This window comes from Tympanuchus pallidicinctus, unplaced genomic scaffold, assembly GCF_026119805.1.
Source record: "Tympanuchus pallidicinctus isolate F22 unplaced genomic scaffold, pur_lepc_1.0 scaffold1, whole genome shotgun sequence".
Lineage (NCBI taxonomy): Eukaryota > Metazoa > Chordata > Aves > Galliformes > Phasianidae > Tympanuchus > Tympanuchus pallidicinctus.
Window position 1 is genome coordinate 92209548 of NW_026294618.1, and position 26012 is coordinate 92235559.

The 26012-nt window shown below is 38.4% G+C and overlaps 1 protein-coding gene across 1 annotated transcript in view; it reads left to right on the forward strand.

The window, feature by feature from the left end:
- Positions 1–25489, forward strand: part of CNIH3 (cornichon family AMPA receptor auxiliary protein 3) — a 40542-nt gene extending 15053 nt beyond the window's left edge. Inside the window, 7 exon segments of the mRNA XM_052695599.1 lie at positions 6303–6371; positions 7550–7597; positions 18210–18237; positions 18240–18271; positions 19957–20069; positions 22012–22155; positions 23027–25489. Of these exon segments, the coding sequence (XP_052551559.1) occupies positions 6303–6371; positions 7550–7597; positions 18210–18237; positions 18240–18271; positions 19957–20069; positions 22012–22155; positions 23027–23054 (462 nt within the window). The 3' untranslated portion in view covers positions 23055–25489.
- Positions 25490–26012: the final 523 nt, after the last annotated feature.

Sequence of the window (26012 nt, forward strand, 5' to 3'; positions counted from 1 at the left end):
TGAATGTGTGCACCTAAGCATGAAGCAGTTCTGAGGGCTGCCAAAAAAAACCTTCATGCTCTTTAAGCACGGCTGCCATACTGAGTACAGATCACGAGTGTTAAGTGCACGAGTAACACAATAAATGATGAATTTATGATGTATGAAATAAGAACGCAAAAATTCCCTTTTTAAGAAGTGTAAAGCAGAGAGTTGTACAAGTCTGGAAATTTTCTGGAAAGTGTGAAAGTTAATCCCAAGACTTAGAAAGACAAAGACTGTTCCTCAGCTTTGGGCTAGCATAAGTGATGATGCTGCATAGCTTTGGTTAGCCTATTCCATTTTTCCTGAATTAACTTAAGCAGCAGCAGCCTACATTGTCCTCTCTTCTGAAGGCAGAAAGTGACTTGAGAGTGGAGTCTGGGAATTACTGTTTTGCTGCATATGTACCCAGCTTCAAGTGTTCTGAAGTGAGCTAGATCCTTACCCTGCTGTTGCACAGAAACATGAAATCTGAGCTGTGCACCTGAGCAGCAACCAAGAAGTGGTATGAACATGCTGATTTGTTCCAATGCAACATGAAATGAGAGCTGAACACTGCATCCTCTGAGCAGCCAAGCTCTCAATTTTCAGACCTTAACAACCCCAGGCCATCTGATGTTAGGTAGTGGTTGGTAAAAACAAATAACAAATGGTACATGCAAGCACTGGAAGTGAGGAAAATATCTCCTGTAACAGTGCAACCTGCATTCCACCCTTTTCCAGAGTTAGTGAACCATATAGACTGAATTGCTCTTAGCTGTACTTTACTATCATGTCAGAAAAGAGGAGCTGGTAGTTTTTCCAGTGAAATTAGATTTATTTTTTTCTCCTGGCCTACTATCAGGTTTTTGTTTGTTCATTTCTTAAAATAAGATTGTCAGGTTAAGCTTGATGATGGTGCTGTGAGTGCTGAGGGTACACAAAGTGGCCCTGGTGAGGGGGAGGAGGGAGGTACTCAAAAAGCGGTTTAAATCTGACAGCTGCATTACTGGATATCTCTGGGCCATACTGGAGACTATAGAATTAATCCTTGTAGTACAGTTTACATCTCTTCTGATTTATGGAGTGTTGCAAGAATCTTGAAAGTACTGTGACAAGCTGCTGCTAAGCTCAAATGAGCGTTCTCTAAGGAGATGACACAGGAGGTATTGGCTCAGAGGAAGCCCTATGAACAGTTTTCCTTGTTGTATTTATATTGCTTGGTAGCCTGAACCTGATCACTTCAGATGGAAGGAGAGGGCAAACCATCTTTGAACAAACGTTCACCAACCTCAGAGCAAAATTTCTTGTTTGGTTTTATTTTGCATCACAGTAACAATCGGGTGGCAGGAAGTATTCTCTCAGTCTGTCACTTTGTCCACATCAGTGCTGTTTTTCATCTCTCTGCAAGCTCCCCATGCTCCATCATACCTAGTGATGTATCTTCCCTTTCAACTCCTTCTGTGTTCTTCACTGACTGACGCTCTCTCACACATTTTGACTCACAGCTTCTGGTCAACAAAATCCATCAAAGTAACTCACCCAGCTTGCCCTTGAACTACCCAGCGTAGCTTAAACATGATTATTGTTCAACAGTATTTCCCAAACACGGTAAAGATGTCTATCCAGCAGCTGATGGGCAGGCATTAAATGAACGTAAGCACAGTGTGCTCCTAAACCTGTCTACCTTCTGTCCATGTGCTGACTTGGAGACAGCCAAGAGCTGCCTGTGTGGGAGCTGTGCATGAGAGCAGAGGGGGAGACGAATGTTTAGATGAGCCATTAACAACAGTTTTGCAGGACAGGATTGGCAGGGTAGTGGCAAGGAAACATATGTTAAGTGCTGCTGTTCTGTTCTGTGCTTAGTGTGGTTGTCACTAAGTTCTGTTTTACATATATTTTAATTTTTCTAAGATACCAATGAGCAGTAATATCCAACTCCTTTGTTGTCACTGAATTCAAATGAACAGTAACCCCACCCACCACCTGAAAACTTCTCATTCTCCATTGAAAAGTGTTTATTCGAGAGCTCAGTGGTTTAAAAACAAAAAGCCTTCCCTAAAATTGAGAGGTTATAATTAATTTCTGCCATTAATAGGTGAAATTTTCAGTTTGTGTGGATAAGTGTAAGAAGACAAAATCCAGGTTTTGTCTATTTGAATATTTTGTTCTTCAAAGCTGTTGCTGTTGAGAGAGATGAGCACAGGGAGTGCAGGTAATTAAAGCACGTTTTGTAAATCTGAATGCAATTGTAGGTGTATTGAAACCTACGATGTCATCCCCATCTCATCTGTTCAGAGCACGTTTAAACTGGGCGAACTCCTTTCTGACTTACACTTGGATCTTTGAGATTTGCAGATGATGTGAATCATGGGAGAATGCAATTGTGAATTGTATAAACCTTTAGTTTTATTAGACTGGTAACACCCACAAGCATATTTCTATCAATAGAAAAAAAAAAAGTGCAGATAGGGCAGTGGTAGGGCAAACTTCCTGCAGTGTTTTGCAGCGTGGAATCAGGGAAAATTTTCCAAGTCAGAGGGTGAGTCAGCATCCATTGCCCCTTTTGCAGTAATGATTAAAGTCTTTGCTAAACATGAAAAAAATGAAACGATCCTTATTCTATCAAGCCATGTTCAACAGTAACGTTTACTGAAGTAGGTAATCTTCTCCTCTGTTTAAGATCAGTCCCTGGTGTATGCTTCCAAAATGCCAACCATGTGGCTCTCTGTTAGACACTGTGACTGGAAGTTGGTTGTTTTCCTTTGGAACAGTGTGTTGGTTGCCCAGCCTTTGCAGAGATGAGGTCACTGATGCCCACATGTGTGTATGTCTAAATTGCCACACTGGATCAAACAAGATGCAGAACAGTTTCTAAAATACATTCATTTTACGAAAGCTAAATGATGGCAATGCCTGACTGGGATCTGTTCCATTGCTTGCCTTTAAATAATCTGCTCTGTCATGGTACTGACAAATGTGGCAATTTCTGAAGTGAAGTGGACCTCAAACACACTCAAGTGCTGTTCCATAGCAATAAGCATCTCTGATGGGCTCTGTATGGAAAGCAGGTAGCTATACTGCATCAAGCTGAAATGTATGAATAATTGGGCAGCAGATTGGTTTCTTTGGAGTATGGCCAGAACCCCACACCTCCCGTGAAATACGTAATAATGGCAAGTAGTTAATTATTTGTTTTTCTGTAGGGTTAAATGGCAACTCCAACCACACAATACCCTACAGCACTGAACTTCTACGCAAGGTTAGTTGTAATTGGAAGAGCAAAATGTTTACTAATTGATTATGCAAACTACTCAGCAGCACAGCCCACCTCTAATGCAACATGGTTTGTTTTACGGTTACAGACTGTACTGTGTGCAGCCACCAATCTTAAGAAAACAGTTTTGCTTCCATTATTTCCTGTCTGTGGCTTTAGAAATTGGATGACTTGAGAGCAATCCAAAAACCCAATTGACCAAACAAACAAAAAAAAGGGAGCTTCTTTAGATCCCTTCTAGTTGTGAACCTGCCTAACACTGCTTTATAGCTTTTCACTGTGAACGACAAATAGGAATACACTATTTTCATGAATGAAAGAAGGTATCTTCCTGTAATCACTGGATCTCCATTCCTCTGGATTTAACAAAGTATAAACTATTATGAAAGTAAAACATTAAGAATTAGGGGGAGTTATTTCTGTCTGCCTCCTTCCAGAGCAAGACTGAAACTTTTGCTGAAGAAACTTTCCCCTTATTCTGTGCGCTTGATACAAATTCTCAGTCTATTTCAGGCAGGTGTAATAAAAATGTATCTTAAAATTGTCATGATTTGCAGGTGTAATCCCAAGTGGTCTGCCTGATAGACTGTTGTATTTGGAATTATTGATTTGGAGAAAGCCATATGCTTAATAGTTTCTGATTCATTTCAGTGCTTTTAGATATTATGGAGGCATAATGAAAAATGAATTGCTTGCCAGCAAATAAGGAGCAGGGGTTTGTCTGTGGAGCTGAAGATGCTGCTGGAGAAAGAATGAAGAAAGGAGAGAGAGGGAGAGCAGGAAGTCTAAAAATGTAGCATATTTGAAGTTAATTTCATTTACAAACTGTCATTTAGTATTTCTCCAAGATTTCTGCATTAGGTAAGGCCTGCTCAACAGAGCCCTGCCTTTAATGGTTCTGTCTTTCAAAATGACCTACTTCTGCATCTAAACGTGTTCCAGCGTTACCATCAAACCTCTACATTCAGTGAAGCTTTGAAGCCTTTTTTGGACTCCTTGTGGAATAGGGTCCACCTCATTATTCCAGTGTTTCCAGTTCTCCATGTTATTGTCTCGGATCAGTCGTCCCTTCCAGTGAAGAATCATAGTAACTCTTGAGTTGGAAGGGACCACTATAGGCCACCTAGTCCATCTCCCTGCAGTGAACAGGGAGCTATGAGCTGGCTCTTGCTGACTGCCATTTCATTATTTTCTCAAACTCCTTGCTGTTACTGACTACCAAAAGGAACAGCACAGCAAATTCACTCAGGGCTTGTTTATTTCCTCGTTTCAAGGAAATTTTGAGCTCATCTCTGTATTTGCAACACCCGTTTCCATGGTACATTAAAAAGAGTTGTCATTCAAATCTCCTAATGCTTTCCTGTCTTAAAATGACATCTGTAAGTACTGGTGCAGTGAGGCAAAGACAATTCAGGGGAGATGCACAGTAGATCTGTGGCAGAGCTGTGAACAGAGGCACCCCCTTACCTTCTCCCTTTACGGGATGCAGCCAGTGCCCACATCAACACCCAATTACAAACAAGCGTCTTGCACGGTCATTACCTTCCTAACAGTTTGCCCAGCTTGAGTAAATGAAGAGCTGCTCAAGAAGTATTAAGTATAGAATTATAATGAGCCTTATTCCTCACAGCTGTATTATGACCATCTCACAGTCTCTGTTATTTTGCACTTTCACCTAACAGCTTGTTGCTGATCTGAATTTTGACTTCCAGAGATATTACATTAATGGGGAGAAATCCTTCACTTATAATCATGCTTTATAGTTCTTTTGGTTTATTCTGGCATATGACTTGTCACAGTGGAATAAATTGAATTCTGTAGAATTCCCACAAAATGCCCCACTTTTGATTTTAAATGTGCTCCAGCATGATGAATGCAGCATTAGGGTAACTGGGTTTTACCCTCAGATCTCTCGGCAGATTATGATGGTAGTCATGGACAGCTCATTTTCAGACTTCTTGTTGCTGCATGTCATATCTGTAAAATGAATGTGTGTTAACTATACAGCAGGTCTGTTCTGATCCCTCCTCAGTTACTGGGTTTGAACATGACACAGAACGACTGCTGCACTCATATACCAATTACCTGGCTGCTACCTCATCTTCTCAGTGGATACAAATACTTTCCTAGTTGTAAACTGTCTAAAAAGGAATCACTGTTTTATTGTGTGTTTTATGTGGTGCCTGTCACAGGGAGCCTCTGCTCCTTGATTGTAGCCAGCAGAGGTATTAATAAAATACAGCCATGAAGTTAAGAACACTCTTTGAGATCTTTGAATGAAATATGCTGAGGGCAATTACAGCTGTTTCATTTCCAAGAAAACATTATCACATATTATTATTTAACGGGTACTTTTATGCTGTGCTGTAAAAGCAGGCAGTAATTACCAGCTGATCCATCAACTGATGGATGAAACTAAAGCACCTGTGCAAAAGCTTTCCCTCCATTAATGATGTCTGAGGTAAGTGTTCCAAAACCTGCTGCAATTGAGGTAGGGCATGCTTTTCTTTAGAGTGCTTGATAACGAATAGCAGCTTAATAATAAAGACAACACTAATTCAGAATTAATATCTGAAGTAAGTTCAACAACTGATAAGAGGAGTCTGTTGTATATGCATTAAGCCTGGTGCATTGTATCTGATGCGACTCTGTGTGTTAGGCAGTTAGTGATTTTTTCCATCAGGTCTAAAGATGCATTTGTTTGGAAAGTAGTTTAACATCTTTTAACATTTTGAGAATGAAGTCTAAGGGCAGAAACATGGAAAACCATGCTGGAAAAGCTGCAGATGTGGTTTTACAGTATGACAAAGATTAATGGATTCCAGATTTTGTCTATGGGAGTACTCCACGTTTCATTTTAATGAATTAGATCTGAAAGGAGTGTATTAGGAAGCTAGGTTCCCATATTTTCTCAGGAAGCAGAAGAAAGGGAGGCAATGAGGCCATCCTTCTAACTAGCTGCTAATAGAAAAAGAAGTATTTGTTTGAACAGTCATTGCAATGTTTGAAAAAAAATGTTTTTCAGATAATTGCCTTTGATGAGCTACGGACGGACTTCAAAAGCCCAATAGATCAGTGCAACCCAGCCCACGCAGTGAGTACAACCAGTGGTGTGCTAAGCAACAGCTACTAAACAGGAGGAGATACACTGAGCCATACGTCAAAGCATGAGTGTGGAGGGGAGCACAGAGCCTGCTGTGAAGTCAGTTCTAGTTTGGTGAATAGATGTGTTGGACTAGACCTGGGAAACCAGATGGTGGTTCTTTATTCTGATAACTTTGCTAATTGCTGAAAGAAGTAGGAAAACAATTTGGAATTTTAAAACCTAAAAGACACCTAATGTGATGCTAGAACTTTCTTTTGATTCTGTGGCACCAGTTTTCCTTTTAAAAACCATTTGCTTTCTCTGCTTTCCAGCGTGGCTTGATGACCTTTCACAAAACCGTCTGTAAAAATCAGTCAAAATCTTTGAAGAGATTTGATAAGAAGTGCATTTCCTAGATGTGTTTGTCCCAGAGCAGGGCTGTTCTCCTGTGCTTGAAGAGTAAATAACACATTCTGTTACATTTGTTATGTGAAAGTTTAAATGTCACCATGTGACTGTAAACTCAGTTTTACCTAATGATCCAAAATGCAACCCAGATTGTAGCAGAAGAAAGCTCTTTTTTTTTTTTTTTTTTCCTGTGAAAGCTGTAATCCAAAATTATTTTGCTAATTCCAATTAAACATGCATCAGATTTGTATCACTATAGCTGACAGCAGAACTTGCCCCCATGAACTCACTGGGAATTGCAAGATATGCTGATTTTGCAGAAATTAAATTGTAATATCATGTTGCTCAGGTACTCTATTAGTGAGAGCAGAAGAACTACCACGTGAACTTTGCAGTTGTTTTTCCCATTCAGAAATGTCTTGAGGCCAAAATTGAGTACCTGAAAATGCAAGGCCAGGTCTCTGTGGTGTACATTGGCACCAATGGTTAGAGTCACAAACGCTGACTTGAGCTTCTGACTCACAGCTAACACAGACTTGAAACCCCTGTTTTTATTGCTATGCTCAGTAACAGATGAAAAAAAATAACATTGGGACTTGGAAATGAGCAGATTGTTTGACTTGTAGGCAGTACATCAGAAGCGAATACAGTTGGTTCAGATGAATAATGTTGCATCTTTACAGCCAATAATTATGATTTTGACTCACTATATACTGGTAATATCTTTAATTTATAGCACCAGCTAATCTTCTACCTCTTTCCCTACTTTTTCTTAACAGAGAGAGCGGCTGAGGAATATTGAACGTATTTGCTTCCTCCTGCGAAAGGTGAGCATACACTAGCCCAAGAGTTATTAATTGGATGAGAATTAAAGCCACTGAGTGATTATCTGCCTTCATTTTCTTTTTTTTTTAATGATCCTCACTCCCTACTGAAAGGCTGAGTTCTACTGCGGAAGTAGAATTCATGATGACCTTGTAAGAATAGACGGAGACAAATTACATAAAGTTAACATAAGTAGAGGATTTCTAGATAAGAACTGAAGTTTCAGAACATTGCCCATTCATTTTGGAATGTGCTTTTGGAAGGTGGTGAATCATTTTGCAGTTGCAGCTTGAGATGTTAATAGTCCTATCATCTGATCGTAGTGATCATACAGTTTTTGATTAGGGCTTGCTGTTTGATGAATTAAGCATTTTATTAGCTATATATTTAATAATTAAGTTTTTGAATTGATTAATGAAAAAGTTGATACAGCATTTACTTTAACTCAATCAAGCACATATTGATGCCTCAGTTTCTCAGGAAACTGAATGAGTTGATAAAATGTAGGATTGATATGGTCATACGTTGCACCTTTCCTCTGTAGCTTGAAAGAGGTCTTTCATAAACATTTGTTGTTCTCCTGACTCTGTACTAATAAAGTCAAAATAATCATTGTTCCTAAACATTTTACTCCCTATATTCAAGTTTCTATAAATTCACCAGGATAGTAATGGAGCCACTTAAATTATTGAGCATTTTTGCTTAAAAAATGATAACACTTGAAATATGGACCACTGACTGCATCCCCCTAATCAAGGTAAGAATTAAATCCTGGTGTTTTTTTTTAATAAGCTGATGGCCTCATCCTTGGAGGTTTGGGGAAAACCAGTGCTAAGGTTTATTTTCTTGGGATGTTCCAGAGATCTAACTGTGACCATGCTCAATCTATGAATTGTCATTCTCAGCTCAGAACTTGAGTGGTTCCTGCTTGTCACGATTATGAGCGTGTGGTTTTTAAGAGCCATACTCAAGTACTTATTTAGCAAGGGTGAGGCACTAGGAATGTGACAAGAAGAAACAATACTTATCACCAGTAGCTTTCCATTTTTGTCAAATTGGCAGCAAGCCATTTTCAAGCTGCGTCCCAGTTTAAGAAAAATAAAACATAAAGACATAAAGCAACTGGTGAGTGATAACGTATTAATATATGTAAGCCCCATAAGAGTGCTTGGTCTTCATGAGTGTTTAATTTTTATTGAGCCTCAGTCTTCACGCGAACATTGAGTATTTTGGCTAATTACAGACTCTGTATTCATAGGGGATTGGCTTGCTTCTGCTTCACTTAAATAGTTTGTTAATTCAACCTATTCAAAGTTCTTTGGGGATGCACTTGTTTTAATTGAGAGATGATATGCAAGAAGAAGGTGGACTAACTACAGAGATCTGTAGTCATTAAAACTGACTGTCTCTAAAAATAGCTGTAGTCTATGTAGCATAAAGGATTTACTGCTGGAGAAAAATTCTGGCAAAAACAGTGAAGTGTCAGTTGTATAGATAAAGGAAAACAGCAGTTAGGATGCTATCAGCAAGCACTAAATATAGCCATCATTATAACTGTGAGGCTTTAAGTTTGTTTCTCTTTCTACGAAGCAGCAGCATATCCATTTCCCAGTGTCGTTAAGTCAGATATTTATTTCAAATGGCTTTGAATATACTGCCATATTACTATGCATGACATTAGAACTTAATGATAAAGATCTGTTGTAAATCTGTTTTCAAAAGAGATTATAGGCAGATTTTAAAACTGTTGTTTCATGATAGCCTGTTTTTTTGGACATGATTGAGTAGGCAAATAGTATGCAGTGCGAATGGTTCTAATGAGCAGAGTGTTTTTAAGGATAGATTTTTGGTTTTATCTCCAAAATACTTGGAGAAGATTACTAACAAACTGCAACCAGGTATGTGATATGTCATCAGATGCTGTATAATTTAGCTGTACATTCCAAAATGATATGAAGAATGGAATCCTTCAGCAGCCAGACACTTTCAGACATTTGCTTTGGGGGAAAATGTTTTTATATCACACAAAAACCTTGGGAGCTTGTGAAGAAGGTTTATATGGTGCTGGCATGTATACATACCTGTAGAGATACGTCCATGCTTTTATGCTGCTAGAAAGCTAGAATTAGGTCTGTCTATGTTTCCCAGTCACTGGAGAATGATTTTGTGTAAAAAAAGCTATGAACCTCACAGAGCCATGGTTATATCTCTTCTGTTCTGAAGTGTGTGACAGGAAGGACTTACTTCCTGAAGCCAGCACAAAGTGAGGAGGATGCAGATACCTCATTTCATTCAATTATGTGTTTGGAAGGCTTTAACTATCGATTTGTGTTGATGTGCATGTGATGTAAATAGTAGAATGTTTAATTGTTCAGACATTGTTGTGTCATGCAAGTGTTACATTGTTCACATAGGATATATACTGGTATTGCTGAATCTGTGGATTCTGTGGATCTGTGCTGTCTTTTCTCTTTTTTTTTTTTCTTCTTTTTTTAAATAAATTGCCTTTGTTTCTCCAAGGATATGATTACATGATGCACTACAATGCTGCGTAGAGATGCACCAACTAGTTGTGAATGAACTGTCTTGGCTTAGTGAAGTAGTATCATGAGCAGTACAAAATCATAGAATTCTTCAAGTTGGAAAATACATTCAAAATCATTGAGTATAACTATCAGTACAGGATTTTTGGGTTCATTAGTGCTGCTAATGAGATAACGGGAGCATGCCATATAACTACACCATGATTTTGTGATTAAATCATTGAATAATAGAATGATTTGGGTTGGAAGAGACCTCAAAGATCATTTAGTTCTGTTCCCCCTGCTGCAGGCATGGCTGTCAGCTGCTTGACTAGTACTACCTCAGGTTGTCCCTGGCCCCATCCAACCTGGCCTTGAATACATCCAGGGATGGGGCATCCACAACCTCTCTGGGCAGCCTGTGCCAGCATCTCACCACCCTTTCCATGAAAAACTTCTAGCTGACATCTGATCTAAATTTCCCCTCCTTCAGTATAAAACCATTCCAATATTTTGTGAGGTTATTAAAACATATTTGATTAATGAAGGCAGCATTATTGTATAATTATAATTGCAGGTGTATTTCAATGATCTAACTACATGGTTGATTTCTCTTGTAATTACTTATTTTAGCTCTAAGGACAATTACTTTCTACATTAAAATGTGGTCTCTCATTAATCAACCGTTGTAAAGTCATTGCTTTACCTTTAGGGAAATTTAAATTAACTTGTGATTAGGGGTGTACTTATAAGCAACAGCATCTTAATATCTGATTTAAGCAGATAAATCCTTACTAATGAGTAGAGTTGATTAAGCTTGCTTTATTCTCAATGAATGTATTTCAGACTTGAGTTTGCTCATGCCAGACACTGCTGAACAGTGTAAATGACCTTCCTCAAATTTTTAGCCAGTATTTGTTTTTAAACCCCATTAATCTGAAGAGTGATTTCTAAATGATGAAACTGGCAATACTGTGTGAGGAAAATTAGGTATAAGACTTTTATTCATTTTCCTGTTACAGCGGAAGCATTTTAGCTAAGTTAAATTAAGCATGAAATCCATGAAACTGCAAACGTGTATTTTATAGAACTCAGTCCTTTATCTTCATTTTATCTGGTTTGATTTTGTTTGTTTGATTGCTTATTTTGGCAAGGGATAATTGGACAGCAAATCCAGCAAGAAATCTAACTGCAGAAATCTTTGGCGTGTGCCCAAGCTGGTGAAGTGTCTGGAGCACAAGTCTGATGGGGATTGGTTGAGGGAATTGGGATTGTTCTATCTGGAGAAGAGAAGGCTTAGGAAAGACCTTATTGCTCTCTACAACTGCCTGAAAAGAAGTTGTGGGGAGGTGAAGACCAGGTTCTTCTCCTAGGTAACAGCAATAAGACCAGAGGAAATGACCTCAAGTTGCATCATAGGAGGTTCAGGTTGGATATTAGGAAAATTTCTTCTCAGAAAGAGTGGTGATGCACTGGCACAGGCTGCCCAGGGAAGTGGTGGAGTCCTGAAGCGGTGTTCAAGAACTGTGGAGATGTGGCACTGAGGAAAAGGTCACTGGGCATGGTAGAGATGGGTTGGTAGTTGGACTTGACCAACCTTAATGATTCTATGATTTGTTTGTTATTATACGGATCGCTTCTTCCATTGCTCTGCCTCATGGCCACTGACAAGTTGGAGATAATGTGTCGTATTTATAGCATGCATTTCTGGATGTATCAGTTCATTGCTTCATCATGGATTTAGAGATTTATAAATATTTGACATTCTTTTAGCTAGTTGCCAGGCTGATAGTTATTAGCAGGGTATGTCTCTAAGCCTATTGCATGGTTCATTAAAGTGCTTAATGTAAGGCTATATAAGTCAATTTAGCAATTTTGGTGGATTTTTTTTTTAAGTGATGAGTAACCATCCGTGTATAAGAAGAATCATACTTTCTACAGATTTGAAAAATTGCATTGGCTGAGACTACAGCAGCAGGCCAATTTGATGCAAAACAAATGTGTTGCAAACAGGAGCAACTTTGCCTTTTGTTGTACTGTATATTACTTAGAACTTCAGCAAAGATGTGTTAATTTCTCAGCTAGATTTGACAGAAAAAAAAAAATCATGAAAAGCAGTTCATCACAGCCATGTAAGAGAGTTAAGTCACTTAAGCCAAAGATATTTGCACTGTCTGTGCAGGGGTGATTCACGCCAGCGTTGTGGCATTGTGTGTATTCAGCACCTCCTAACCAGCAGTGAGCATGTCAGCTTTCAAGTCTGTGTGCTTGTGCTATCTGAGAGGAAAACAGAGTTATCTAGTCACAAGGTATTTTTGGAATGTGGAAATAGCAGTGCCATGCTGCTCACAGGACAAAAAGGTCTCTCTGTCCAGAGTTCTGATAAATTGCTGCTGTAACAAAGATCACGAAGGGAACAGAAAATGGCACCATGTGACACTTTCTCCATTAACAGTGAAGGTTGCAGTGATGGAGCACCTGAACTTTGTCCACTCGTTAGAGACTGAGGAGTTCATCATTGTTACTGGTTTCTCAATGCATATTGTATTTCTTGATGTATCTAATGCTATCTCTTTTCATACAACCTCAGTACAATGGAACCGCTGAGTTTGATTAATCATCTGGGCAGTAGGAAATCTTTCAGGAGATTCTTCCTACCAAGTGCCTGAGAGCATAAATCTTAATCAAGAGATGGTGTGGATAGCTTCTGAAATGAATATAGAATTGTGTGTGTAGAAAGTCTACCTGCATGCCTGCAGTATTTCCTCAAAACTTTGTCTCTCTATGACTGAGTGCAATATAGAAGATTGCAGGCATTGCTGTCTATCAGAAAAGCTAAGTAAATATTGTATTTTTTTTTAATTATTTTTGTAATCTCACTTGAAAAAAACCACAGTAGTTCAAAACAGAGTTGATTTATATCAGAAAACTTTCTGAACATCTCTGGATTTAGGAAGGGTTTGACCTCATGTTTGACATTTGTGCTCACCGTTTATCTCAGATCGGGCAGCAACAAAACCAGATAGTGATAGTCCTCTGTGGGTGCTTTTAGAGTCTCTTTCACGCTGACAGCATGGAAAAACCCTGTTTGCTGTTCTGAGATGAGAATACTGTTGATACTCAAACATAAAGCTGTGTAGAATAGGCCCTGGACATAGTTTTGGATTTGAAGTCCTCCTAATTTAAGCACCATTTGGATAAAAACTCTGTATCGTATTGTTGGCAATTATAGCCAAATTTATATGAATTTCTGTGGGAGTTCTTGGTGAAATTCAAAAGAGACCATAAAGGTCAAACAGAATAAAACAAGGGAGAGAAATACAGGTTTTAATTAGAGAATTCAACAGGTGCCTTTGTAGCACTTCATTTGTGCTAATAATATTTTACACATCAGAAAATCATCGTTCTCTTCCCTTTGGGTTTGGACACTACTGAGAGAGGATTGTCATAGAGGGAGGTGCTTCATGTTTCCAAGAAGCAAGGATGCCTTTTGACCTATCTCCATTCCATCTCTAGTTTTATTAAGGTCTAAACCTGCTATTAACTGACCTGATACATGAATATGGAAGAGTTCAGTAATCCTGCTTTCTTTAGAAGTTTAAATGCCGGATCTGTTATTGAGACTACAGTAGCTATTTTGCAAAAATGATGATAGAATTGGGACCAGACAGCTGGCAGTGTTGTTACTTTATACAAAGACAATGTCATAAATATCACTTGACTAGAGACAGGGCATCTCCTCATACTTTTTATTTTATTGTGAATATCTCAGTTTCATAATTATTCAAAAGGAATTGCTTTTGCAACAGAAATACTGACCACAATCCCTTTTGTCATTTTCTTGTATGTAATTCCCTTTCCAGTAGTTGTGTTATCTGATTATCTTCATTTCCAAGTAAGGGATTGATGTGCTTATATAAACTCTGTGCTCACACTTGTAGTTACTCTCAGGTAGGCTGATGAATAAACTAAACTTATTTGCTGCAGCCTTGGTTAATGTGCTCATTATGGATCTTAAAGGACTAGATTAGAGAGTGATAATTGGAAAAGGGGAATGCATAGCACTTAAGAACTTAGAGGAAGTATAGTATTTCTGGCATGCAATCCACTCACTGCTAACATTCATTTGTTTTATGTGTTGTCACATTCTTTTATTATGTGCATTGTGCCAGTGCTATTTTTAGTCAAATTCACAAGTTCCTGAGTTCAGCATTTTCAAAAGTTAGAGCATAATAATTGTTATTTTTAGGAATTGTTACTTAAGGACATCTGTTTGCTTCATGGAAAGCTGTATCTTGCTGTGTCTGCACAGGTGTTTGAAGCAGCAGTGAAAGATAAGAAAAGCTGTGAAATTATTGCAAACCTAAAATGTTCAAGCTTGTGACTCAGTCACAGTTTGGTCTTTACCCCATTTTTAACTCTGGGGAGGAAGTAAGATTTGCCAGTACAATGTCTGATGGAAATGGAGAGCAGAGAGATATACGTGTTTATTATTTATTGTAAGTAGTACTATTACTCATGAAAATATTTACATATAAATCTATATCAGTTTAACCAACTGTATTTTGCTGTTTAATGTGATCTTTTAAATATTTATTCAATAATCAAAATGGTGAAGTATCACCCTGTAAGACAACCTTTTGCATTACAGTTCAGCTTCCCTCCAGTACTGTTCTGGAGGATATGGCCTTATTCTCACAACACTGCAAGAAGCAGTGAATAAGTCTGGAGATGCAGCAAAATATATATATATGAGTAACTGTTGTCTCTAATGCGCTCCTGAGATGAGAATTCTGAGTTGCTTGGGGTAATGTAATTTATGCATCTGCTCCTCAGAGCTGTGTTGAAGATATTGGCAAAATTTGACTTGCTAATGGACTGTATTTGCTTTAATTTGGTATGCAATAAAATATATATATGCATTTTAATGAAACTAAAGGAACTGGGGTTAAATCAAATGTTGCTGTTATGTTTAGCAGAATTTTCATTGTGGATTTAAGTCAGGATTGGATCCTACACAGCCTCTATGCTATTACAAAAAACAGCACAATCCCTAAAAACAGAGTGGAATTATTTCACATCGTATCCATTATACGAATGGGAATGGTTTCTGGTGGGAGTTAAATGTCCTACCTTGCATTCAAATGTTGACGTTTCCAAAAACCTGTTAGAGAATAGCAGGACAGGGATCACCTGTACCAGTTCTGCTCATCTCTGGTTATGTCTGAAACACAAGAGAGAGGTAGGGCAAAAGGGCATTTGTTACCCTATTCTGTATCAGTGTGGAGGAAAATTAGATGTTTGTGCTCCAGGGATGCAAACTCAGCTTCTGTTACTGGTTCTGAATTAACATTTAGAAAATAAATAAATAAAAAAGGTTGTGAAGATATCATCACTTCTAAGATCACAGCACTGCTGCCTTAATGAGGTACCACCCAAGGATGAGGTGCTTTTTGAACAGTGCTGATGCCCTGCAGGCTGCGCTCAGTGGAGAAGCTTTTTATTAATATTGTTATTTTATGACCTCTTGTAGGCTCTGCAGAACAGAAATCTTATTGATATTCTTGATAAATGATCCATGAAGACGTGATCTTCCTCTGTCACTGTTGTTGAAGTTATTATTTGTAATACGACAAAGTTTAAATATGCCAGTCATAAACTGGCTCCGTTAGAATCTTAGACTTAAAATATAATTACCTCTATGATACAGAAGATAAAAATGAGACAGTGAGTATTAAAATGATGGGCCTAAATAGAGGTGTGTTCAGTACCCGAAATGGAAAGAGAGCGTAGATCCAGTATTAGTGTACCTGATTTTCTGTATTGTGTTGCAGATGGATGTGGAGTGCTTTGTGAGTATGATAATTAGGTTCTTTGTGTTACTGTCTCCCTGCCTGCTGCTTGTGCTGTGGAGTGAATTCTCTCATATTCTCTTGATACTGTTTAAACGAATTCCAGTAGGACATTAAAATTAAGGACGTTTCCTTTCCAGACGTGTATGTTTTGCCCTGCTTCATGTCGTTGCTGTCCAGAAAAAGGGAGAGCTGAAAGCACAGGTGTTAAATCCTTTTTAATTTGTGCTCTGCATTTGATCTGTAACATTGACTATTGTGTGCATGCAACACTGCTGTCCCTTGATAAAATGTAAAGATATAGATGTGAATTAGTTAGGTTCAACTGCAGGTGTTCTTTATATGATCAGAAATTTATTTTCCAGCCATTTTCTTTTCAGCTAGTTAAATGCGACATAGCAAACTGCTGAGTGCTTGTAGCAGTTTGAATTACATGACTTTGAATAAATTGAAATGCTACTGCAGTTTTTTCTGTGTGCTTGTCCTTTCTCTTTTTCATTTCCTTATGCTACACTTCTGATTTTTTCATTGTTCAATTAGCAGGATTTCGGAGATGCTAAACAGTGAGCTCCAAAGGAGCTCATAATGTCTAAAATTCAGCAGCTGATACTCCTCAGTAAGCTGGGTTAGCTCTGGCAGGCTCTACTAGGATGGACTTCAACGTGTAATTAAAATAACTCTTGTGTCCTGAACACCATGGCTATGTCTCCCTCCCCTCTTTCCCTGTGTGTCAGCTTTAGTAAGGCTATTAGGGAAAAAGCAGCAAAGTGAGCACCTTAGAAACAAGCTGCAGCCATCCTTTGCCAGCAGCAGGTGCAGCAGCGTTAACTGCTGTGCTAATGTAGCACTGCTATGTCTGGTTTGCCTACCTGTGGGTAAAGTGGCACATTCATGGTTAAAGGAAGGGCTCTGGGTATGTGCAAGGAGACTTCTTGGGGGAGAAAAACAGTGATTTTGTAAGAATTACTATTACTGTCTAGGACTCAGGAGTATTGGACATAAACAAGATATTTGACAGAGGCATGAGTTCTTGGCATTATAGTGACTTAATAGTGACTGGAAAACAGTTAGATTCACTTGTTACATTACTTTTTCTAAGTAAGAGAATTTAATAGCACTGATGAAGGGAGGTCACTATTCAGTCTGTTCTATCTTCCCAGTTTGGGTTTCAGAGAGGTATTTCATGTGCATATTCACTGGTGAGCCCAGCTGTGAGAGTCATTCCATTTAAAAACAATAGAATGTTCTGGAAGAGCGAAATTACATTTGAGAAGAAGGGAGTAATGTGTAATAAGCACAAAAAGGAGGAAGACTACTGACAGGAAAAGATGGGATTGTTGTTTGTAAAAGAATAACAGAACACAATTAGGGAAGAGGAAACTGATTAATCCAGTAAGTAGTCCAATAAGTGCAGAAAAGCTGCTGTCAGGTTCTTAGTTAGCTTCAGTGCATGTTTTCCCATGCTTCAGTTCAGCCAAACTTGCTGTCTACACACAGCAAAGGCTGCCTTATTTGCTTTGGAACTGTAAGGATGACACTATCTACCTGTATGCATGTGTATATTACTTTGTATGAAAGTGTACTGAATATTTATTATGGGATGATAATGATTTGATATCTAGCAAAGATTTTACGTTTGAAATGCAAATGGTTTGTGAAAAAAAGATTTTGAATTTTTTGGTGATACATATATTAAATGTACATATCAGAGCATGCATACGAAGGTATAGTAGTTTCTTTCCTATGCTTACATTATAGCAAGAGATGTTTCTGACTAGCATCACATTGATCTAAAAACTTCAGTTTACTTTTCAGGCTTTTTTGTGGTTTTCCATGGGTAAACATCAGCCAACAGAATTTCTAATAGTATATTTGCAATGCTGTTCGTTAGTTTGGAATTCCAAGTGACCACGTTTCAGCTCTCAAGAGCTGTGCTTCTTTGCCAGCTTCTCCAGCTCTGTGTTCTGTAACCGTCCCCAGACTTCATCTTGAGTTGTGTCAGAAAGCAGAGTTCATTATCTGAATCAGAGTGTTCCTGGTTCAAAATAGAAGCATACTGTTTATATCCTAAAATGATTGCCATCTGACAGCCTTATACACTGTCCCAGAATTAAAGATCCTAGCACAACTCCTGTAGCACAGCACTCATCTATCAGAAGTTACCATTGCAATGAGCTAGCTCGGCAGCAATGACAAGGATTGACAGTTGCTGCTTGCAGAACTGGCTTTCTTCCCTCCAGGAACCAAATCCTGTATTTGCTGAAGTGCATTGGAGTCTCCATTGGTTTCAGAGGACTGCAAGGTGACTATTTCTGCAGGAACAGAGGCAGTGTTGCATTCTGTTTTTCTAGTTTACTTTTCCTCACAAGCCTTGCTGGTACTCCCTTATGCTTTTACTTCCCTCATTTACTTTTAGATTTAGTCGCTAGCCTAAATCATTTGAATGTTAACTGCAACTGGTTTACAGACTGGTGTTTGTTTGCTTCTTTCCACGAATTCTCTTTGGAAACTGTGATCAGAATTGATCCTGTATTTATTTATGCCGATGCAAAAATATTATTCCAAGAAAAAATGAAAGAAAAAATGAAGGGATAAGGTGACCCATCTGTTATTCTATTAAAAGCAGAGGTAGATCTAGTATACACTAGAAAATGACTGGAGAATCTGTTCTCTACTGCTTCCCGTGTTTCCTTTCTAGTTTCACAGATGATTTTTTTTTTTTAAATTTCCTTTATAAATTTGCACCTTGGGTTTCCTTCTCAGCTATTACCAGCCAGCCCACTGATCAAGCAACAGCATTGTGTTTTTGCTCATTTTGTGAACTGTGTTAGAAGCTGAAATCAAATATGTGATAATGAATGTAATATACTTGAAAGTGCTGTGATGCTTAGTCGGAAGCCATTCATCATTAAGACCTTCCTTGTCTGTAATTTATGGCGAGGATGAATCATTCTCTTGGTAAAGGTTATAGTCATGTTCTAAATCACATTCTAAAAATGAAAAGAAAAAAAAAAAATCCAGCAGTGATAAATAACTGCCATCTGGAATCTGTGCTATGCAATTGTACCATGAGTTGTCATCCACGTAAGATAAGCTTTTGAGGATGCTTAGACTGACTGCATAGAGTTAGAGACATGAAAGTGAAAAAATATGTTCCTTGTGAAGTGGAAGAAGTCCTTAAACTACAGAATTTGTTGCAGCACAACTGTATAGGAGTAGGTAAAAGTTGGGAGTAGCTGTAGTGGGCTTCTCACTGTTTGCAGAAACAAGAATCACTTGAACTATTTGACTGATGAAGATGAACTGACATCAAAAGAAGTCCCTCAAATGTTTTTTTGTTGTTTTTTTTGGGGAGGGGAGGGGGGTGTTTTTTTTTTTTTTTTTTTTTTTATTTTAATTTTAATGTGATCTGGAGACACAGCAAGAGATACATGTGAACTGTGTGTGGGATTGTCTGGCTTTGAGTAATAGAAGATACTGGAATAAAATTCTTTTATTGCTTGAATAAAGATAAGAATTGAATTTCTGAGAAAAGGCATAAGAAAACAAGCGAAGACCAGCTAAGAAAGGGGGGTGAAAAAGAGCCTTTAGAAGTAATCAGTCTGAATCAACATCACATAAACTTCTGTTTCTGCCAGCTGCCCACTCACTCTTTTAATAGAAAGGATCATGTTGGTCTGCAGTAAGCAGCATGAGAAGCCATGGATTTACCAGGGGTGTAACTTTTCTTTTTTAGTGGGTTTTAGCTCAAAAAGCTAACTTAGTAATGGATTTGATACCTTTAGGATGAATGTAACTTACAAAAAAGCTCACAGTGTACAGCCAGGATCAGAACCAGGATGGCTCCATGCCTTGTGCTCATTGCCCTCTGCTTTGCTGTCCCTCTCTTGAGGTATGTCTGGGGATTGATGCAGGTTTGCCTTCTGCAAAATCAGTGATGGAAGTCACAGGGATATTTTACTGATCTGTTATTTCTGTTCCTTTCAGCTGGTGTTGCCGGAGTACTCCATCCATAGCCTTTTCTGCATAATGTTTTTGTGTGCTCAGGAATGGCTCACACTGGGCTTAAATGTTCCTCTGCTTTTTTATCACTTCTGGAGGTAAGCCCATATTTTATATTCTGACTGCTTGTTAGCCATATGTGTCAACTTATCAGCCATGCAGATTGTATGAAGCATGAAGCTCAGCAACAGGAAAAAGGCCTAAAGGCAGCTAAGACACAAGTTTGGAGAGAAAAAGTATATTATAATGTTTAGGATGGGGAAAGAAAACCTATAATACATAAAAGTGGCTTCAAATAGCCTAATTTAGATAGCCACATTTAAATAACCACTTTGAATTTTGCAAGTGCGAGATGGAATCATTCACACATGAGAACTTGAAGTGGCCTGCAGTCTGAAGATGGAGCACTAAGAGCTGTACAGGCTGGGAGCTGTCAGGGAGTTAATATCACATAATCATTAAGGTTGGAAAAGACCACTAAGATTATTGTGTCCAACCACCAACCCACTCCCACCTTGCCACATATCACATCCCTCAGTGCCACATCTCCATGGTTCTCAAACACCTCCTTGGATGGTGACTCCCTCATCTCCCCAAGCAGCTGGATTCTCCAGCTGTCTTCAGCTTTAGGTCTCTGCTACATGTTTGTGCTCACCCAAGGTCTTCCTTAGTAGACTGTGTGGGAGCTGCTGTGGAGCAGCTTTAATGTTTTCTGGACTGAAGCTGCTGGCAATACAGCTTCCACTGAATTCTAGTAGAGGATCTGGCACCTCTGAAGATAGGCAGGAGGCATTCATTTTTCTGTCTGTCAATCTGCAGTCTTTCACTAGTTTTGCATTCCCACTGTATTTGGAAAAGCATAGGCAATTTTTGTCAGGTTCTTTCTGTGTTACAGAGATAGATATGGTAGCAGGGAGCTTCTGTTGTGAAGTAGCTTGAAGAACAACTCTGTAAAGAAGGGACTGCTAGTGCCTCAGCTACAAATTAAAAAATAGTAGCTTTTAAACTCTATTTTCTGTGAAACTTGATAATAATGCAGCATCTTGTGGTAGATTTATATTATACAGAAGTTAGAGTGACAGCATAGTTCTCAGAAAGTTTAATGAGATGAAGTTATGAGCGCTCTTTTGTTGGGTATAATAAAGATCATGGTGTTTTACGATGCTGTCTTTCAAAGGATAACGACTCAAGTGTGAAAAGTAGAAAAAAATACAAAGTGGAAATGGTCATACTTGAAATAATGATGCCAAACTTAAGATATGTTTCTGTGATTCTCCATAGGTATTGTCGTAATTACTCATGTCATTTGTTGCTCTTGGGTTCATTGTAAAAATTTCTGCGTAAAACCATGGGAAGATAATTGCATGTTATCATTCCAGTGAAGCTGCAAAGTAACTGAGACTAAGGTTCCTTTGCCAAAAACATCTTTCATCATAGTTTTTTCAAATATCCAGTCACTGGTGAAAATAATAAGAAATTTCTCCCACGTAAGAAAAATATTTTCTGATAAAAATCATTTAGATAATAAATTTCTGGGCAGTGCTATGTGTAGAAAACACTAGTCAGCCAACTCTTTTGTTACACCATATTGAATTTTTCCTTTTCAGAGCAGAGGAAGCTGAGCTGTCAACTGGTTGAGACTGTCACCTCTCATCATATCTGAAATTAGTTGTGTGGATACAGTTAAAGCCCAGTAATTCTTCTTCCATGCTGTGATCACAGACCACGTATTGTAACGCACAGTATACAAGTTATTAGCGAGTAAGCCAGAAAGAACTGGATAGGCAGGGGGAATGTTGCAGTCTAACGATTTAACAGAGCACAGAAATTTCACAACCATGAATTGCTTGGTTCTGCAATATATCTAGACTGGCATTCTGACTTAACCATGTCCAGAAAGTGAGGCTTGATAAAGAGAGGTAAATTTCTCCTATACGATGGAAGACTGTTTTCTTTTGAGGTGATGGTCAGGACAGTATGTGTCAGCACATATCTAATACAGCGTGTTACAGTTGTTCTTGAGTTCTCCTTTTCTTTCAGGTATTTTCGTTGCCCAGCAGATAGTTCAGAACTCGCTTACGATCCACCTGCAGTCATGAATGCTGATACCTTGAGTTACTGTCAAAAAGAGGCCTGGTGTAAGCTAGCTTTCTATCTCCTTTCTTTCTTCTACTATCTTTACTGGTAAGTCTGGTAATTTTATATAGAGGGAATAGTAGCTGCTTTTCATTTAATGTGTGAAATTGCATTTAGGAATGGCTGGAACAAATGTGCATGCTTCCTAAGCCTTACAAAACTGCTTCTGATCTTGATTCAAGGAAGCATCAGCAGCGTGTGCTTAAATCTGCGGATGCTTCATTACATGTAGAATATTAAGCATTTGTTTGAGTATTTCTGCTGGAACTAAACTGTTGTGCTGAGCCCTGCTTTCCTTCATTCTAAAATGTGGCCATAAGCCAAGGACTGCTGTCTGGTCCTTAATAAAACAGTGCTATATCCACTTTTGCTGTGCGTTCCTGGGTATTGCAAGAGCTAGAATTGCAGTAAAATGGGGCTGTGGTAATATACTGCAATTTCCTCATTTTTTAGTGTTGTACTTAATATGTATGGATTTGTGCTAGCTGGTTGTCTGCATTTTATTTCTTCTACTATATGGACTTTTCTCCGAAGGAAAGAAAACGTAGTTTCATGGTAAACCTTGCCTGCCACACTGAGAGTTGCTGGTTGAAGTTGTAAATATCAAATGTCTGAAAGCTAAATGGTTTTGTTTCTTCACTGTTCAAATTCAAACATCATAGCACATTTTAATAAGCTCAAACACAGCTTGTGGTACAGTAGGAAATCACTAATGAATTTGCTATTTCTTGAGTTCTTTTTGATACCCATCTTGAATCCACCATAATTAAGATACTTTAGAGAGACAGAGAGAATGCAAAGGAAGGCATTGGCCATTACAGTCAGACCTTGAGGAACAGACAGCAAAGGGTTATGAAAATCAAAGTGCTCTTTATGTTTCAAAAGGATACTTTCATATTGTGTCTTTCTTTTCACTCAGCATGATCTACACTTTGGTGAGCTCTTAACTAAAAGATCATCATTAAAGACTGAAAACAACAAAAGCTGTGGAGGTGCAAGGAGTGAGCCAAGTGATGCATGATTCAAAGATAAATAAGTAAATGAAAATTAAAGAGAGGAAAACTTTGAACCCAAGAAGTAAATAGAGTATATGACAGAGACACCAAGCAGAAGCAGAGTACCATGAAGAGTGGCTGAGTTAACTGTGTTTCTCCTGTCTCTGTGTATTACAGCAAATGACTTTCAAAACCCAAGGGAAACAAAAAAATGCAACCAAATAGACTGAGTTACAGAACTGTTTTCCTCTTCAAGGATAATGCTGCTCAGCTAAATGGATTCATCATAAACCGTAGTCCCTACTGTCTTCCAAGGAGCAAAGTTTCTTTTTTCTTTTTTAATGATTGTTCTGTTCTGTGGAAGCAGAGGACAAGATCATCATAAACAGCAGGAACACTTACACAATACGTCATGAAAATGAGCACTAAACTGGGGTTCAGACAAGATGTGTGACTGTTCTGCAGGGGTGTTTGTGTGACACTTATCAAACAGGGTGTTGGATCTTGGGGAATTGCTTTCTGTGGCTTTTTTTACCCACTCCTCTTTAACAATAACAAGAAAATTATTTAGAAATTGCAGTGCTCCGTTTTTTTAACGACATGTTATTACTGTAGACAAACATGTGGTATGTTTCTGTACTTCACTTGTGGTGCATCAATAACATAGTGATAGTATAAATACGTTGGAATTGGCCTAACTATATCAAGCACATACCAGAATAGTGTTCCTCTGACTGCAAAAAAGACTGGTAAGAATTACATAAGTGAAGAGGATTGTAATATAGATATTGTATTTGTTAGAATTCCGGAGAATGAAATACCAGACCAGATTGTGGTCTGAAATTCTATTGTGCCATTTCATTTCTGCTGTCAAATTTATGCTGGAAGTCACAAAATGTTTTTGTTCTGTATGAGGTGGGTATTTAAGTTGTTCAGTTCTTTTTATAACTTAAAAGGATTTTTATTATTTTATCGTACAACTAATATTTAATTTTATACATATGAGCTGTAAATCTTCATATATATGTATATACAAATACACATCTATGTAAGCACTCAAAGTCTATTCATATTTTATGTTAATCTGTTTGATTTACCAGGTCAAAAGCATCATCTGTTCAGAACTGCTGCTAAATATGTTTCAGCACTGAAACTAGTGAACCAGGGCTGACTCCAGAATCACTAAGGTATTTCAAGGCAATCACTGGTGCCCTGGGCAGCAGGAAGCTTCTAAGACTAGTACCAGCACACACAGGGATCGGGTCCTGCACTGTGAATGAGCTAATAAGACATGCTTTTGGCACAGATGCTGAGGAGAGCAGGGCAGAGAGTTCTGTATGGAAACAGCTTGTGAACAATTGGTCTCGTTAAGTTTGGCCCAGTGTAGACCCTGCCAAATTTGGTGTGTCTGTTGAGAGCCAACAGATTGTTCCTGAGGACTTTGGGCACAAGACTTCAGAAAGAAAGGTCCAGTGGCACGTTCAGCACTGCTCTTGTGCTAATAAACCCTATTTTAGAGCATGCTGGAGAAGCAGTGGCTGCGTGCAGTAATCTAATGTCTGGCAAAACAAAAACTGAGCTGGAGTTAATGTGTTGTGTACAGTGCCAAGGCTTTTTCTGGTTTGATCAGCCTACACTGACAAAATTAAATCCTCTTAGCCTGCAAAACACTTTTTGGTGCATGCTAACTGACTGCTTTTAGCCTGTGTCAAGATCGTGGCATGGAGGAGTGCTAACTGGCTTCTGTAAAAGGTATACCAAGGTCATTCTAACAGTATTTAAATGATGAAGTTCTGCTTAGCATTGACATTCTACAACTTACCAGTACAGACGTAACTGATAGTCTTGCATTGTGCAGTTTTAATTTTTACAGCCTAGCATTTCCATTTCTAGAAGCAGACAACAGAGCTGCCATATCAGGTTACTTGGGAAACTAATTTCTGCCTGATGGTTCATAAGTTTGGATTGCACATGTTACAGAAGTGACTGAACTGCTCTTCAAATCACATTTGCAGACAGAATGGATGTATTTCCTTGAAGTGTGCTTGAGCTAAGGAAAGCTGAGTGGTTACAGAGCTAACTCTGTATAGCTCTGTATGGTATAATTAATGCATAATCCATAAAAAGCTGAAGATTGCCTGTTACTGGATTTCTTCTATACATACTAGCTGAAAACATCTCATTCTACAGTAGTATGGAAGCTAGCTCCACAGGAGAAAATCAGCATTGCTACCTCATAAAACTCAACACTGAGGAGGTGACTGACACATCTTCCAGGGTGCATCAGAGGTTAAAAAAAACGAAATTCGGATTTCCAACATTCCAGAAAAGTGCTTTGAAGTCAGTTTTGTGAAACATCCTGGAATGTTTTTGTGAGGCTGAATGGATGAAATTCTGATCAGGTCTTGCAGGAAAAGGCGCAAATCCTCCTTGGCTTCCATGCTGTCAGAATTGAGCTCAGAGTCTCTTCTTCTGTCTTTCTGTAGTAAAGCTCTCCATCTTCCATGTCATGTTTAAAGGATTTCTCTGGTCCTTCTGGCCAAATTAATCTTTCTTGAGAGAGGATGATGAGAGATGTTTAGAGTATTCTTGAGTCTGTCTTACCCAAACTTATCCTTTCCATGAGTGGATAATGAAAGCTGGCTTTTTCCTTTCTTCCTAATAATCGTTATTCAAAAAAATAACCCCATTGCTTTCAATGACAATTTATCATAAAGAAAAAATGTGGTCTAAGTCAATTGAAAAAAATCCTTAATTGAGGATACTTTTCCTTTCCTGGAATTTAGTTAGCCTGCTGAGTATAAATACTACAAAACTGGCCAAGGCATTAATTGGAGGACGTTTTGGATGTATTTCCAGTCCAGAACTCAAGAGCGTGTCTAAGGTATCCAACAGTTTTAAAAAGCTGCT